Source organism: Hemibagrus wyckioides, linkage group LG12 (genome assembly GCF_019097595.1).
Source record: "Hemibagrus wyckioides isolate EC202008001 linkage group LG12, SWU_Hwy_1.0, whole genome shotgun sequence".
Lineage (NCBI taxonomy): Eukaryota > Metazoa > Chordata > Actinopteri > Siluriformes > Bagridae > Hemibagrus > Hemibagrus wyckioides.
The window spans coordinates 6,096,050-6,113,898 of record NC_080721.1 but is presented as its reverse complement, the minus strand read 5'-3'; the positions used below and the strand labels follow the sequence as shown (position 1 = coordinate 6,113,898).

General features: G+C 40.7%; 1 protein-coding gene across 1 annotated transcript; it reads right to left on the bottom strand.

The window, feature by feature from the left end:
- Positions 1 to 4,182: 4,182 nt before the first annotated feature.
- Positions 4,183 to 13,949, bottom strand: adnp2b (ADNP homeobox 2b). The gene is made up of 4 exons (XM_058405244.1): positions 13,673 to 13,949; positions 12,390 to 12,510; positions 10,003 to 10,095; positions 4,183 to 8,976 (listed from the first exon to the last, which is right to left on the bottom strand). The coding sequence occupies exons 2-4, from the start codon at positions 12,495 to 12,497 to the stop codon at positions 6,307 to 6,309; spliced, it is 2,871 nt and encodes a 956-aa protein (XP_058261227.1). The 5' UTR covers positions 12,498 to 12,510; positions 13,673 to 13,949; the 3' UTR covers positions 4,183 to 6,306.
- Between the last annotated feature and the right edge of the window lie 3,900 nt (positions 13,950 to 17,849).

The window sequence follows — 17,849 nt, the reverse complement described above, 5'->3', positions numbered from 1 at the left end:
TCTACTGTTCACGTCTAAAAGAACCCGGATAGACTCTGTGAACTTTGAAAATCAGCATTTATATTATAAATACTTTACTGTATTGCAGGAACCAGAATGGTCAACATGATTGTGAAAGATTACCCGCCATTTACAGTTGTTGAAGATGTTGGATTTAGGGTATTTGTTGGAATTTTAGACCCAACCTACATTATTCCCTCCCGCCAGTCGTTAAAGAAAACGGTTGAGGATAAATACAAGAAGGCCAAAGAGAAGGCAAAAGAAGAGGTGAAAAAAAGGTTAAAGCTGTAAGCTTCACATCAGATATGGATGCGTATCTGGTAGTGACATGTCATTTTATAAATGAAAAGGGTCAGCTATCCACAGTTCAACTCGGTGTTGGAAAGTTTCCAAAAAATCATACATCCGAGAATATAGCTGAAGTGAAGACAGCTTTGATGGAGAACAAAGTGCAATGCCTTGTAACTGATGCTGCTGCCAATATGGTAGCATGTGCCAGCATTCTTAAGCTCCGCAACACAAACTGCATAGCACATGCACTATATCTAAAAGGCCATGGAACAAACATCAGGACTTGAGGATATCTGAGAGAAGGCACGGAAGATTGTGGCTCATTTCAAGTCCAGTACAACAGCAAGAGAAAGGCTATTGCTGTTACAAAATCAAATGGCCAAGCCAAATCATAAGTTAATTCAAGAGGTGGACACTCGTTGGAACAGCACTTATGTCAGGTTAGAACACTGCAACAATAAACTATATTTATTTTGACTATATATACGCCTACACAAGCCTTGCCTATGAAGTCATCCGTTAAGGATTAGGATAAAACTCTCTGTAAATAAGGCTGCAAGTGTGATCAAATCAGATTCACGTGAATTTCTACAGTACAAGTTAATTCATCCCATTTATCAGTTCTTTCCATAGATTCATTTATTCATATAGTGTGTGGGTACACCAACACTGACACATGAAACAATAATCATTTTTATCGCCAGTTTTGTTTTAAGAGCACAAAGTGGTTGATTTATTACATGTAAAAATCAGAAATGGCTGCTTCTGTAGGGGCCCAACGGCAGCTATTAAACGTTTTGACCACAAGATGTCGCTACTGTGAACTGTGTTGAAAAGCTTCGAGTACTGAACCATTTTATGATACAGTTGAGGGGAAAGCCTTCATTTCACCATCACTACTTTTTCCTTCTTCTTCTTCTTTTTCTTCTTCTTCTTCTTTTTCTTCTTTGTATTTATTGGCGGTCGGAAGAACAACTTAAATAGTGCATTTCAGCCACCCACTTCATACAGCACAGCATGAAGCAGTGGAAGCAGGAGGAGAGAAATTTATATATATATATATATAATATGCCTCACACCTGGGTTCGAACCTCACTCCCGCTCACTGTGTGTGTGGAGTTTGCATGTTCTCCCACGTTGGCTTTCCTCTGGGTGCTCCAGTTTCCTCCCACAGTCCAAAGACATGCTTCTAGGCTGATGGAGTGTCTAAATTGCCTGTAGGGAGTGATTGCATGAGTGAATGAGTGTGTGCCCTGCAATGGGTTGGCCTGCCTTGATGCCCGATGATGCTTGAGATAGGCACAGGCTCTATATGACTCAGGTCAGTCAGATACAGGGTCAGATATAGGCTCAGGTCAGTCAGATAAAGGGTCAGCTCAGTCAGAAACAGGCTCAGGTCAGTCAGATAAAGGGTCAGCTCAGTCAGATACAGGCTCAGAGGCAGCAGGATCAGAGACGGACACATGCACTGATCAGGACATGGCCAAGTGCATGCTGGTGGTGTAATGAAGCATAGATCCCCCATGCAATGTTTTCAAGATGACTATTAATAAAAGCTAGATTTGCAGTTTTCTATAAGTATATGAAAGTCTGCTGCATTATTCTTTATGACATTCTTAGTTCTTTCCCCGATATTTTCAGGAGGCAGACCGCCTGTGGAAAAGAAGAATAAACACTGCTTTCAGAAACCAAGAAAGATTTAGTCTGAATGTTCAGGGCTGCCATTACAGTAGTAAAAATATTGATGGATTTGTAAAATACAGTTCTTTTTGAATGATGTTTTGAAAGTATTTGACTCTTCTTGTCAGAGTCAGAAAACTCAAAATAACTTATAATTATAATTATAACTTAATAATTTATTTCTAGATTCTTCATTTCTGCCTGTGTGCTACAGTCAGATCAACATCATTATGTAGTTGCCTGCCATAAAAGCTGCAGAAGGATTTAGGATTATTAGCAGAGAGATGCTATAAATGTAATTAAAACACATTTATTCCAGAATTTGCTGCACATCTAATAAGTACAGATCTTGTCCCATGTCTCAGGATGTGTGGCCACAGCATCCTCTAAGTCTCTGTAAGCACAACCCCAGCACTCTGCTCCTCTAGGAAGAAAGCAATGCAATCCACACCTGCACAAAACAACTGGGACATTTAAGAACCATTTTAAACATATTACAACTGATTCATTGGACAATTATGGCATATAACTAACGTATACACTGATATCGATTACATGTAATTGTGCGTAATCACCCAATTCACTTGGAGTCATGCGTCAGTGACATCACTTTCCTGATTGGCTAGAGATGGGCAGAAGGTTGAGAAGCAGTGGACCAATGGAGACTTAAGATCTTAAGATATTATTTTGTAAGAGTTTTGTTATTATTTTGAGACTAAAAGGTTTTAATAATAAATCTACTGTGTATTACACACTGCACACTCCAGGCCTGTAGTTTCAAGGGATTCTCTGTTTCAAAACACCACACTAACATCTTATTTCCAGTGTTTTACTTCCAGTCAACATCAGTCCAGTGACCAAATATCATCCATCAACCCAAACAGAATGTTCTAGAAATTCCAAATTATTTACACATTTACACATACAGTGTATAAAACAATAAACACGGCTCAAACCAAATAAGACAAGCCTGAAAACATTGTGTGCCTACATTAGCCTTCACTGTGTGCCTACATTAGCCTACAATGTGTGCCTACATTTATCATTGTAAAAACACATATTAATAAATCATGCATATAATCAGCATTGATACAGACTCATACTACATTCTTGACAGAATTGTGTCTTAAACCCGGTATTCCAGAGCATTAGCCGGTTCACAGATGTGACACAGTTTTTGACTATTATTCTTAAGTGAATACTAGCCCAAAGCCCAGACCTCAATAAGAGAAAACTCTAAAGGTTGAAAGAAAACCACGAACAGTCCTCTGGGAAGGAAAAATGGAACAAAACGACTTACAATCCTGCAACATAGGCTTCGGATCAATGAGCCAGCACTTTAGATGAAATACTGAAAGTGTCTCAGGTGTGGGGGTACACATGATTCGATATATACATTACATTTCAGCCAACACACTAAAGGAGTATGCATTTTAACTTAAAGAGCTCTAAATAAAATACATAATATGGAAAGTTTACAAAAAGGTCAAATAAACCACACCACAAAATATTTGTGGAGTATAATGCTCTAAAATATGTAATAAGCAGTAATACAGTTTTTTGTACACTGTTTTGTGAAGGATGATGATCTCGTCAACTCATCCATGTGCCCATTCTCTTGCCCATGGCAAGCACCAAAGGACAGAAAGGCTGACACACGCATACATGCAATACCCCATTGCCTTAAGTTCAACTCAGGAATTAATCTGTTACACTATCTTTAAAAAAATACCTTTTCACAAGGCGTTCAGATGAAGAAAAGAAAAGAATTAAGGAGCTTGGAGAAGATCGACCCAACTTGCACCTTCAGCAGCAGTCAGGTGATGGTGTTGGAGCTTCCACTCGGTGCTTTTCCAGCACTTCTTATTGAATGCATTGGCCATGATGTCAATGGAAAAGAGCCTGGTGACTGAGATGACTGACTTTAACCAGAAGGTCAATGAGAAATCTGCAAGCCAGACAGAAATTTCTTTCAGAATACTGCCACTTGCCTGTGATTAGGCAACTTTCCAGTGTGTGTATTTTTAATGATTACCTTCATTAATGATAATAAACCCACATTGAACTCAAATTCACCGATTCATAGTACATTTATTGCATGCTTTAATAGTTGACTTTAACAGTAACATTTTCAATATTTTATCTTAGCAGTAATGATACATAATCACCTGATAAATGCTTATTTACAGTCCTGCAGTTTGATTTTAAGTTTGTTTGCGCCCCCCAAAAACTTTTAGCACCAGATTGACTGTATTAAAAATGTGGTCACTGTCGCAAAATAAACCCCATTATATTAATACAAAAGACGCCAAATCACCCTGTCAGCATTTTCTGTTTGATAACGATCAGCTTACTGTACTTTGTCTTTTATTAAACGCTGACTGTGACTGAACTGAACATGTGACTGAAATCAACCATGACCAAAGCGAACAGAGACCGACTGGACAGACTAATTGGAGAAAACCTGAGAAACATATTAAACCATACGTAAAAGTTACCTAGCTCTTTGTATGGTGTCTGTCTTCCCATACTTGATAATGTACTAATGTGTACTTTCCATCCCAAGTCCGTGATGACCGTTGACGTTTCTCTCTGACGCTGAACTCCTTCAAATCGTGAACTCCAGCAGCAAACTGGAACTAAACCAATTGCAAGACATCTTATAGGGGGGATACCTGGGGTGGCCAGTCGGATTTATTTGCCACCCCTGGCCACCACGTAGACCCGCCCCTGCTTCTTGGATTTGCACTCCCCATGCCCTCAATTAAATCAATCAATAAATCAGTTATTAGGCAAATTACCTTGAGAGTGTGGGCTCAGTTCAGAAAGTACAGTGGTTCTTTGGGCTTTTCCCTCCTCAGCCTTATCGTCTCTATCCATCTCTTTCAACCATTTTTACACGATTCAGTATTTCAAGAATAGCACAGTAAAGGCTTTGAAAAGATCTTTTTATTGATCATCATTTGAACAGCTGTCCGAAAGGTTTAATCTATCCAAATCTTACTTTTTCAGATATTTGCAAATGAGACACTTCATTAGATCTTTGATACCAAACCTCCCTGTGGCTCCTGATGCAAATATTATAGACAATCTCCTCTATCTGTCCCCGCTGCGTAAAGGCCTAATATCCACTATTTATGGCATATAATTGGGTTTGAGTTATACCATTTTGAGTAAAATTAAAACTGGAGAGACCTAAATCTGACATGGAACTCGATTCTCAAGCTCGTCAACTCATCCTTCTCATGAGCCCGCCACTCTTTAAGGCTCATTTCTCCAAAGTTAAGCTTTCTTGCTTCTACCCAGACATCGATCCTTGCTGTGATAAAGGTAAAAGCAGAGAGACGTCTCTCATTCATATGTATTGACCATGCCCTAATTTGGAGGGATGTCTTTCAAACCCTGTCTTACTGAACATACTGAATTGCAATCTTGAACCAGACCCCCTGGTTGCTCTTTCTGGCTTTACTGGAGAGCATGATAGACATCTAACCCCAGCTAAACATCGATTATTGTCCTTTGCATTCCTCCTCGTTTATTTATTAAGTGGAACGATGCCACCTCACCTACCCAAACCAAGTGGCTCAGAGATATCATGTCCTGTTTGTCCTTGGAGAAAATTAATTCCTCAATCCGTAATTCAGGCTTGAAATTTCATCAGGTATGGGGGCTCTTCCTTCACTTTTTTCATATAGTTTAATTCCTCCTTTTATTTGATTGGTTGGTTTTCACATGTGAAATTTGTTTTCATTTTTCCCCCTCTTTCTTTGCACACAAAACCCAGACCTCTTTTCTTTCTTTAATCATGTGTGGTGTCTAGCCTCTCTTAGACATGTAAGGCTGGCTTGGAGTTGGAGTTGGGTGGGGGGGGTGGGGTATATGGGTGTGTATAAGGGGTTTATAAAGCCAGATAATACAAGAGTTCCTTGAAATTCATACTACACGTTTATCTTGTATGTCATGTCTCTGTTTCAAAATCTATTGAATCAAAAGAGCTCTAAATAAAATACATAACAGGGAAAGTATACAAAAAGAACAATTAAGGCCAAATAAACCACACCATAAAACATTTGTGGAGTAAGTGCATTATTCTCCAGAATATGTTATAAACAGTAATACAGTCTTTACAATGGTTTGTGAAGGATGAACATTCAAACACCAAACATCATACAAACTCATAAAGGAGTTCACTAATTAAATTTAACTCAGAAAAATGGGGCTACAAAAGATTTTTCTTGACAGGACAGGTTCTCTGAAAATTGACCTATATTAACAGACTTTTTGCATTAATTTGAGGAGTGTATTTCTCCATGTGTTGTCACTTTTGAGCTTTCTCTAACCTTCGTAAGGTGCTAAACATTCGTCAATCTCTTCATCTTCGTCCGCGTTTACGTTTCTTTCTTCGGGTTTCCACGGTTCCGGTTCCGTGGATGGCTTTTCCGGTTCTATTTCAGGAATGAACAGGTTGTGTTTCACTTTCATCAGCTCCGACATTTTGAAGCCTAACAAGACCGCAGCCTTGTTTCGCTGCAGTTGCTTCATACACCTGGTACGTTTAGAGCCAAACTGGCAGGCAACTTCGGTTTTGTTCAGCAGCAACCGGTTGCTCAGGGCAATCATCTCCTTCTTGAGCGGGTACGGCTGGATGTTGAAGTATTTGTTCACGAATTCCCGGCGAGCCTCGAAGGAGCGTAATTCCATCCCGGTAGGATCCAGAGCAAACTGCACGTTGGAATCGTCCATCATTTCAGCTGCAGGAGAAGTGCACTTCTCTTTGTCTGACCTCTTTTTTCTTGCTAGTCTGGCCTCTCTATCCCTCTTATTAGCTTCTATGGCCTCTTTCACAGCCAGCTCCAACCTCAACTTGCTCTGCATTTCTACATCTGTCTCTTGAGATTGAGCCGCTGGAGCCGTCGCTTGGACTTGTCCTGGGACCGGAGCTGTAGTCTGTCTTGCTGGGAATGAGATTAAACCTTGGCTCTTTCTTGGGCTAACGTTCAGTCCACAACTTACCCTTTCAGAATCTTTGAGGGTTTTGGGCGCAGATCGACATCTGGATATGTGGACACTGATGGCTTTGACCGTTGTTTTGCCCGTGTATACCCCACCACAGTAGATGCACTTGTAGGCTGGCATTTTAAGTATGGCATGGACGGTAGGTACAATGAAGTGCTTTTCTCTAAGATGCACCTGATAGCACTCCATGTTCAGCAGCTTCTCAGAACAGAAGACGCAATCTAAGCTGTCGGGCTTGGGCACAGGCATCTTGCATACAGTCTGCGGCGTCATAGGGGACAACTTCAAAAAGATCAGATCAAGAGAATTAGTAACTAGGGCCAAGTTAAGCTCTTTCTCTCCCATCATCTCTTTTGGGGCTGTGGTGTTTATGTCGAAATAGGGAAACAGGAGGTGGCCAGACTCGTCGGTATAAAGACGATACTCTCGTCTCATGAAGTCGCAGTTGGACTTTTGGGTTGGATTGTGTTCGACTTGAATATGCGCAACCAGCTGTTTGATGGAATAGAACATCCCAGGACAAAATAAGCAGTTCAAACCATGAATCAGATGTTCAAAAATACCCTTTTCCGACAGCAAGACTTTACACATCAGGCATTTTACTGTCTTGTCAGGCATTTTTTTCAAAAAAGGTGCTCGGGCAGCCAGACCTAGCTTTGACTTCTTGGATGAGTCTTTATGGATCTCCACATGGGAGTCATATATATTGGATGGGAAAAGCTCGTTACAAATGGGGCAGGTGACCCATTTCTTGGTCTGCTTGGAATCTTGGGAATTTTGCTGATGTATGCCATTGTTCTGGGACACTGGTAAAGGTGCTTTGCTGACTACTTGGACATTGTTTGCCTGGAGAGACAAAACTTGTAAAGGTGCGAGGGTGTAGGTAGGCAGCCCATCGACTTTGTTACCTGTGGGGATCAGATGACTCAAAAGGGACTGGGAAGTAAGCATGGTACCTCTAGGGGTAGGTTGATTCAAGGGGAACCTTGGAGCAACAATCATTGGCTGTGGTGGAGGCCCCCTTATAGTTGGGACATTAAACTGTACCCCGGGTGGAAGCAGAACTTGACGCGGTGGAGGATGAAGAGGACCTGGGACTCCAACCCTGACTGGCTGTTGCCGTGGAATAACCGACTGAAGTGTCGGGGCAGGAGTCGTCCCTCCAACATTAGGCAGCGTTGCGGAGACAGTTCTTGGAGCTTGAACACTCTGAATAGTCAGTGGTTGACCAGGCTGCAATAAACCCTTTGCCTCAGCACTGGCAAGTTGCACCAGGGCAGAGGCTTGAACCGGAAGAACTGCCGTATTAGGAGGAAGTAATCTAGGTCCACCGTTAGCCAAAACTGGCAAGACTGTGCCTGGAGCTGGTACAGGAGTCAGTATAGGTTGGCTAGGTGGTCCTGCTATAACAGGACTACCTTGGATCTTTGGTGCTAGAGAGAGAGCCGGCTTTTTAGTGTCAGTTTCAAAAATGAGAGAGTTTATGTGCAAATCCAATTCCCTGTGCTTGTCAGAGGTCAGTATGTGATATAGCAGGTGCTCGGAAGTGTCTGCATTTGCACCACAGACCTTACAATAAAATTTCCTGTACATCTGCCCAAGGGCCTTCAAGTCAGTGTCTGCTCTTTGTCCAGCAAAGCGATTCAACAGTACAGTGTAATGATTAATGAGAACATGCTTCCTCATGCTGTACAAGAGATCATCACGAACGGGGCATTTTCGGCACTGAAATGTGTGACCGCTTAATGCTTTGGCAGACAGGGGTGTCACGGTGTCAGATTCTGGCTTTTGGTTTTCGAAATGGAACAGTCTATAGTGCTTGGAGATGACTTTAGGGTGGCCGACAAATGGGCAGGAAGAGCAGGCAGAGAGACTACAGGCCGACTTCTCGTCATCATGGTAGCGATGAATATGAGCCCTGAATGAATACCAGGCCCGTGTCGAAAATTTACATAATGGGCAGCAGAGTCCTCGGGTGCGGTAGGTCCACTGAGAAGAAAGAAAAGAGAAAAGCACAAATGTTACAATCGTGGCCAAAAAACACTGGGCCATAATATACACAGCTTTCTAAACTGAACAAAATATGAATGCCTCCAAATATGTAAAAGTGGAAAGTCTTCATATAACATCTACATCAAACAAGGAGGCCACCTAACTGCAGAGATGTCTCCAAAATCAACCCCCCAAGCGGAGCTTATTATAACGGAGAAGGAATACGGAATGGACATACGAGAGTGATGGTTAGGTGTCCAAACACTTTTGACCTTACAGTGTATATTAAACTAACAATTCTTTTAAGACTGCATAAAGTCAGCAGCAAAGCTAACTGCACGGCGAGCCAAAACACTCAGTATCTTCTATTCATGAGGTTTATTCTGTGACCTTGAAATTCCTAGTGAATAATGACACAATAATAAGTACTATTATATATCTTTTATAATAATAAGGTCTATAATACTTAAATGTTCATCTCATAAAGGTCATAGGATTCTCATATGAAAATTATTGGACAATTAGCACTCATCTAAATTCACATCTCATCACTGAGCAGAGAATACTAAAGAAAAGTACCTGTATGTTAACTGACCATCTGCTGAGCGGTAATGAGACTCGTTGAGAATGGTCCAATCACATGAGGCCAAATAATATAAAAACAATATTGATTGGCTAACAAAAAAAGTGGGCGAGAAAAATTTGAAACAAGCCAATCAGAGCTTAAGTCACATGCTTTTCAAAACTTTACGGACCTACACACTCTCTGGCTAACTTTAAGGGGCCGGTGCCCCAGCACCCTCTATTGACCGGCTGCCACTCTGTAGGTTTATCATAAAGCCAGTATATAACAGCCACACATGCTGCACGATGTTCAGCTCATTCAGAGACGTGTCCGTAGGAAAATTCACTGCTAATGAACACAAGTTTGCCAAATCAAACTAGGCAAATTTCAGTAAACAAATTGTAGAGAAATTACAATGCAGGTTATAAGCTAGAAAAAATAAATAAATATGTATTCACCTTTTTCTTCCACTTTCCATTAAATCCGTCTGATAAATCAGTCCATCGAGTAGCGCCAAAAACACTGTCTCCTGGATCAAACTCCTTAAGATTCTGAAGAGTTAGAGAAAAGGCAAAGATTTCCACTCAGTCATTTAGAAAAGACAGAAATGTACATGAATTCTGAAAAAGTGTTAGTAGTGGAGACCATCCATGTGGTCATTTTCTTGCTGGATACCAAAAGAATTTGTCACCTTGTTACAGTGCATTCATACAGTTTGCCTGTAAAAGCTGCGTCACGTTCAACCTAGTATATCATGGCTCTCCTTTGCTCTGTAGGCTCCTCTCTCTAAAACATGCTAATAGGTGGACTGGCTACACTGAGTTGCCCCCTAGGTGTGAATGAGAGTGTACATTGTGCCCTGATATGGACTAGCCTCCCATTCAGTGTATTCCACCTCAAGCCCATTGTTCCCAGGACAGGCTTTGGATTCTGAACAATCCTGCCTAGAATAATACGGTTATTCAAAGCTGCTGGTAAGATTCATGTTGCCATGTTCTCGATTGTCCCTCGTAATGGCACAAAGGAAGATGATGTTGCGTCAAATGTCTTTTAACTGAAGAAGGCTCTTCCGTAATCTGCCGGAGTGGAGTCCCTGTACCAAACAGTGAGTCTGTAACTTGCCAGCTGGTGGCAGCACCCATAGGTAAGGAGCGGTGACCACAATAAGGTGACATTCGAACCTTAGTCCCAATGCATGCAGACCAATATCACCCGCAAATGTTTGACTCATCTGCCCATAATACTAGCTAGAGATGTACTTTCCAAAATGTGAGATTTTTCATAGAACACCAGAGACAATTCACACACACACCCTGCGTTTTGGGATTTTGTGCTCAGCCACTGATCTATTATCAAGCTGCAGCAGTTCAGAGGTGAAAACCAGAATAAATCTGACACCATTTGAGCAATCACCCTTCTGTTTTCGTCACTGAAACCCAACATTGCATGAAAAGTGTCATGACCACTGGTTTGTAAACCAGAGTGTCATCTTTTCAATCTCGCCGTTCTTCGAGTTTTATTGGGTGATAGACCAAGATTTGGTCTAATTTTAATCAGCAGTATGTTAATTCCAGCTATTGATCTGCCTCCTAGATCATCCAAGAATGGGTTATTAATCATTACTTAACCTGAAAGGCCCAGAAGTAGCCATTATATCTTAGCTTAGCCATTATATATATTAGCTTGTACTCTTCTTTTTCGAGAAGTCTTGGCAACTCATGGATTCACATTTCACTTCACACTAAGAAGTTCACCTTTTTCCTATGTCTAAGCACTCAGCAGTCAGGTTTGTCATTATTTTCTCTCCCTGATGTGATAATAACAAGCCAGGACGGTAATGACTAGTTGTTCAGCACTCTAAAAGCCTGCAAGTTAAGCTTCACTAAAAAATATTTATGCTTGAAACACTGCACTCAGAGCACCAACATTGCTACACAAGCAGAAAGCCACACGATATAGCAGGAATATTCAATTTATTTGTATAGCGCCTTTTACAATGGACACTGCCTCAAAGCAGCTTTACAAAAGAAGAGAAACAGATATTAATCATATTAATATTAATAGATATTAATAAAAATATTAAATCCCTATTTTATAGGAATAGCATTTTTTTTAGGAATTGCAATACACACTAGCATGGTCACCAAGGTGTACACCGATCAGGCATAACATTATTATTATGACCACCTGCCTAATATTGTGCTGGTCCCATTTTGCTGCCAAAACAGCCCTGACCCATCGATGCATGCTTTCCACTAGATCCCTGAAGGTGTGTTGTGGTATCTGGCACCAAGATGTTTGCAGCAGATCCTTTAAATCCTGTAAGTTACAGGACTTGAAGGATACTTTTGACAGATACTGACCACTGCAGACCGGGAACACCCCACAAGAGCTGCAGTTTTGGAGATGCTCTGATCCAGTGGTCTAGCCCTCACAATTTGGCCCTTCGTCAAACTCGCTCAAATCCTTACGCTTGTCCATTTTTCCTGCTTCTAACACATCAACTTTGAGGACAAAATGTTCACTTGCTGCCTAATATATCCCACCCACTAACAGGTGCCATGATGAGAGATAATCAGTGTTATACACTTCACCTGTCAGGGGTCATAATGTTATGCCTGATCTGTGTATTTATTTGCTTATTTGATCAGAATGCTATATTTCTTATTTCTGTGCTCAGGAAAAAGGTCAACCATTTTTACAGGGCACCTACTGTATGTACCGACCGTCTCAAGGTGATGCATTCTATTTGTTACTCAACACAGAAACGAGCACAAGGAACGATCCCACAAGTTGATACAGGAAATCTCCGTGGCAGTCCGGAGTGTAGGGAAATAATACTCACCTGACACAAGCTTAAGCACTCTTCAAGGCCAAAATCGCTCAAAATGTTTTTCACTTTCTTTCTTGTTCTTCTGATTTTCTCCAGTCCTCGAACTGGAAACTGATACATGATTCCTCCTCCCCTGAGGTAGAACACAGATGACAGAAAATGACCTGACTGTAAAGCTGGTTTTACAAGAACAGGAACTTACAACAACAACAGCAACAACAACAACAACATGGTGCCATACAATTAACCAAGAATGATTAGACCTACAAGAAACGTGCTAGAGCAAAGCCCCCCCCCCCCCCCAAAAAAAAAAAAAACTTCCATGCACTTCCATGCAAAACTGGCACGTGCATATAAATAGAGATCACCGTAACAAAGTGACATAGAAAGAAATCTTCTGAATGAATAAATAAATAAATAAATAAACAGAGCTGATCCAAATGTGAAACAAATGTTTATTCCATGTGTCCATCGTGCAAGAAACAAATTTATTATATCTAGTTATAACGTACTGCTTGCTAAACTCATCTACGACACGGTGTTTCCGTGTCTCGCGCACGTGAGCGACAGCGTCCATATGTTCCAAGCCGTCACCTTTCCGTGCACGCGCTGCGGCGCGAGAGTAAAAGCTTCCCGAAATTCCCCTAAACTCCTCCGAGCAATCTTTACACCAGTTTAATTCATGCAAACTGTGTATGATGCTTGAGTGGAAAATGGAATGAGCATCTTGCTTGATTAATTAGATAGATAGATAGATAGATAGATAGATAGATAGATAGATAGATAGATAGATAGATAGATAGATAGATAAAGCAGGAAGAAAAAATATATATATATTTAAACAGCAATAAAAGTAATCTCACGAGACTACTGCGCTACATTATTACCGCCTCAATACAGGTGAATGCACAGGCGAATAATCTGTCTAATTTTGTATGCATCTAAACTTGCATGCATTAAAAAAAACAAAAAACAAATGCATAAATACCCGGTTTATCTAAGAGAGATTTTTTTTTTTTTTTGCTCTTTCGTTATAAGAGAGGGGGGGAAACTTGTCATGTGAATGCAAAAATGGAGCAAAGGTGACAGAAGAGAACCCTCGGAATGTACACATGCAACATCATTCACTGCATCTAATAAACATGTGCTGTGTGTGTGTGTGTGTAAGTGTGTGTCAGAGATACACAATATACTTTCAGTTCAGCACGAGGACATGCCTCTCGCTTTTGCAACTTCTCCTCATTACCCGGCTGCCACACTGAGCAGCTAGCTGATCTCTGATGGTAAAATCTTACCTTCCTTTATAGCGCCACTGATTTTTTGTCGGAGGGAGTTTACCGCTTTTTTCCTAAAAGGGCGACAAAGCAGACTTCCCACCAATCCGCGCACCAAACGACGGCTACAGTCAGGGTGGATGCACAGCGCCACGCGCACACACACCACACACACACACACCAAATAAATCTATTTTTTTAATTTTTTTTTGTAGCAGCAGCGACGCAAACGCGCTCTGACGAATGATTCCTAAAACCTAGCTTCGTTGTTCGTGCACATAAAAAGAGAAAATGGCGCATTGAATGACAGGGAAGTGACGTGAGCCCCTAATTAGCATATTTCATTCCTGACCAATGAAATGCGAGTGCTGTAAAAGTCGAGAAACTCTCAATAAACAGCATCTCCAGTCCCTTAGCTGTGCCCACACCGTGCTAGACCTCGAGCCTACAGTCCTGACGTGTAAATTGCGTTAATGAGTTTCATTAAAGTCTAATAAAGATGAAGTATTTGGGATGCTGTGACTGAGAAGTGGGCGGGACTTAGTAGGTCAGTACATAGCATAGCCACCAGAGGGCGCGTGCGGGCTGCTGGTCGCTCAGCAACTGCAAAAAGTGGGAGGGCCTTCTGATGGCTGAAGTCATATCACCCCATAAGTCATTGGCCAATCACAGACGAGCGATCATTACTATTCTGTTCTTTATCTGAAAGTAGAGATGAGGAAAATGTCCTCCTAGCTATTCAGAAGGTAGCAAATTTTCTCCCAGTAATTGATTTGAAGTTCTCATTCACGCACAGCACGTGTCAGGCTAGGTTATCAGTTGAAATTTTCGGCAACATTTCTAAGCATACTACGTGCAAATGTATCCGCACGAAATGTATAGTAGCTATAGAAGGGGCTATAGGTTACAGACTATACTTCTTGTACTTTAGAATTGTTCACTATACTTAAGGGACTGAAATTCGACGATCTCAAACCAAACAAGCTACGCTAGCTCGAAAAAACTTAAGCCAAGCGTGAATTACGAAGCGCGTAATATCTACGATAAAAGTTTACCCAAGGACAAAACCTATGGAAACGTATATACCTACATGTATTCGACTTTTAAAGTTTCAGAGGGCAAAAACGACCAATTATTTTACGATATCGTAAGCACTAACGTAAGATATCGCTTAGAATTATTAGTAAATAGCTTCGACAGAGTAGCTATGTTTGCAGACTCAGTACAATAAATTAAAAGGAAGTGTTTCGTAAAAGATGAGAGGTTGCGAAAACAGTTCAAACAGTACAGATAGATATATTTCGTTGTAAAGAAGACTTTGCTATAAAGCAAAGAAGGTTGTGACGTCGTATCTGCGAAGTAGTTGAGGGAACAGTGTAGCCTGCTAACCAATAACCTTATTAGCATTATCGCCTGAGTTAGCACTCAATAAAAATCAAGCTCATTCAGGTAAAACCTGTCAGAACAGACAAGGATGCTACATGTTGCTGATAACGTAGCTAACGTGCTACGTATTTCATTACGTGTGAAAGTTACATCGTTTGAAAGTTATTTCTGTAAAATTATTGGGTCACATCGAGCTTTAGGATTAGAAAAGGTTCCAGTTTCATTATGAAAACCATTGTTGGAAAACATTTCAGATTTCAGAAAGAACAATAAAGTAGACTTGATATTCACTAGACCTTGAGTTAAAGCTTGTAACTCCAGGGATAACTCTGAGGTAAATTATTGAGAGTATTAATATTACACATAGTCTATTATACATTTATTATGCATAATTATCATATCTGACCAGCAGCAGAACCATAATCCACTTAAAAGCTGGGAATTTTTAAGTGAAACTCCTTTCGTACACTTGTATTGTTTACTATAAAGGAACAAGAAATTCATTCTATAAAAACCATTCCAGTTGTAAGTGTATTTATAGGATGTTTAACAGCCTGCTATACCACAGCAATTCAATTATACTCAATTCATTACTTTAAAACACTGAATGCATTCGCTTTTGGAGCCAGCATGCCTGTTACTGTTGTATTTATAACTGTATCATATTGCATAAACAAACCCGCATGAATTTTCAGACTTCCTGATTCTACCAAGTGGCATTTAAGTGACTGAAAACCTTGAGGTGCTGCAACCATTATGTTCTCTTCAAGAGTCTGGTGTTCGTATCATATGCTGTGTTGATAAGATCATGTTTGTTTTAACTCACAAGGAGTTAGGACAATGGGTTACTTTAAGATTTATTTGATAAAAATTTAAAAATCCAAAAGTTCAAAATCCAAAACTTGCCATCATAATCGGAGATAAAGAGAAGAAATATGTTCACATTACTTAATGGAGATATCATGTTTTACAGTAATATAACACAAGCAGAAGAAGTCATTGGTTCAGCCTTTAAACTCAGTTATTCTGTTAAACATTCTATGCCAGAAATATTAAATACATTTATAAGATCTATGAACAATATATAATGGTTCAGAACTGCTGTTATAGAAAATGAATCAACTCCTCATGACCAGTCAGTCAGATAGCACTGAGCAGTCTCTCAGGAATGTGAATGACAGCTATCGAATGGAAAATAACTTGAGAGAGTCATCCAGCATCCACTGACAAGCTATACCTAGTAACGTCGTTACTAAGACTAGCTTGGTCTTTGGGAACACCTTTGGGATGAATTAGAGCAGAGACTGTGAGCCGATCCAAAACTGGGACATCTGCCTTTACATGCACATGAATGTAATATGGAGTTGGCCCACTCTTTGCAGCTATAAGAGCTTCAACTCTTCTGGGAAGGCTTTCCTCAAGGTTTAGGAGTATATTTATGGAAATTGGAAAGATGGGACCATTAGGAAGCGCATTTGTGATGTCAGGCACTGATGCTGGGTGAGAAGGTCTGGCTTGCAGTCTCTAATTCATCCCAAAGGTGCTCCGATAGAGGTCAGAACTCTGTGCAGGCCTGTCAAGTTCCTCCACACCAAACTCGCTCATGGACCTTGCTTTGTGCACTGTTGTGCAGTCATGTTGGAATAGGAAGGGGTCATCCTCAAACTGTTCCCACAAAGTTGGGAGCATGAAATGTACACTATATGGCCAAAATGATTTACTTGGCCATCACAGGTCATTTGAGATTCTTCCTCAGATTGTTAGCACAATGTTGGAACCATACAATTGTATAACTGATTCCACTATCTCTCAGGGTACAAGGATGCATCTGTTCTGGCTTCCAAATGGTTGAATGAACTTCCTCTAGACGTTCGAACTGCTCAGTCACTGGTGGTCTCTGATACTTAAATACTTAAATTAGCACTTTAAAGTATTGTCTGTGTGCTTTTCTTACTATAAAACCTTCCCACAGAGTTTTTAGACAGATGATGCTCTGTGACCTAGTGAACCAGAATCAGGGTGTAGTTATTGATAAAGACTTCAAAACACCTCTTTAGGTCACTCTAAATGATGGGAATATAAATGTAGTTGTATTCTGTAGCATTACAATTTTCCTTCACTGGAACTGATTCTAAAGGCATCACTCTTATTATAAATTCATTCGGAGAGCAAGATGTTGGTGGGGGCAAGGAGAAGTAACTGAGAAAGGAAAGAAGAAACAGGATGTGAGAAAGAGAGAGTGAAAACAACAGCTGCTTCTGAATATGCCACCAGATCTGATAGGTGGATGGCTTTACTGGACGGTGACTCAGTCTTTCATTCTTCCTGGAGCTGAATGATGCTTCATGGCTATCATGTGGATGAATTCTTATATCCTACACTAGTAACTAGCCTTGATAGGAGTTCTGGAAATGTTGTATATAGTGATTGTTGTGAGTGTTGCTCAGAATACCAAGCAGACCCCCTGCAGAGTGGTTTTCTTAAGCTCTCATTGTCCAGTTGTGTCTGTCTTGCCCCTCTCAAGACACCCTTATGCAGTGACCATATTGTCAAAGGCTTCGGTAGTCTTGTAGAGTTGTCTTTATGATGGTTGTGTGGGGCACAACTTGAATCTTAGAGGGTTGCAGCAAGCTCTGGTCTACTTTTCTGATCCTTTTAAGTACCTCAAAGCAATATAGTATCTGGTGTAAGTGAGTGATAGACTCTTGATTATACTGGTGCTGGGTTTCAGAGGCCCCCCTAGTTTGGCTTGGAAGGAGATCAGTACACTGGAGACAGGGATTTGAATGGTGAACAGGTCAGAAAGAGCTCA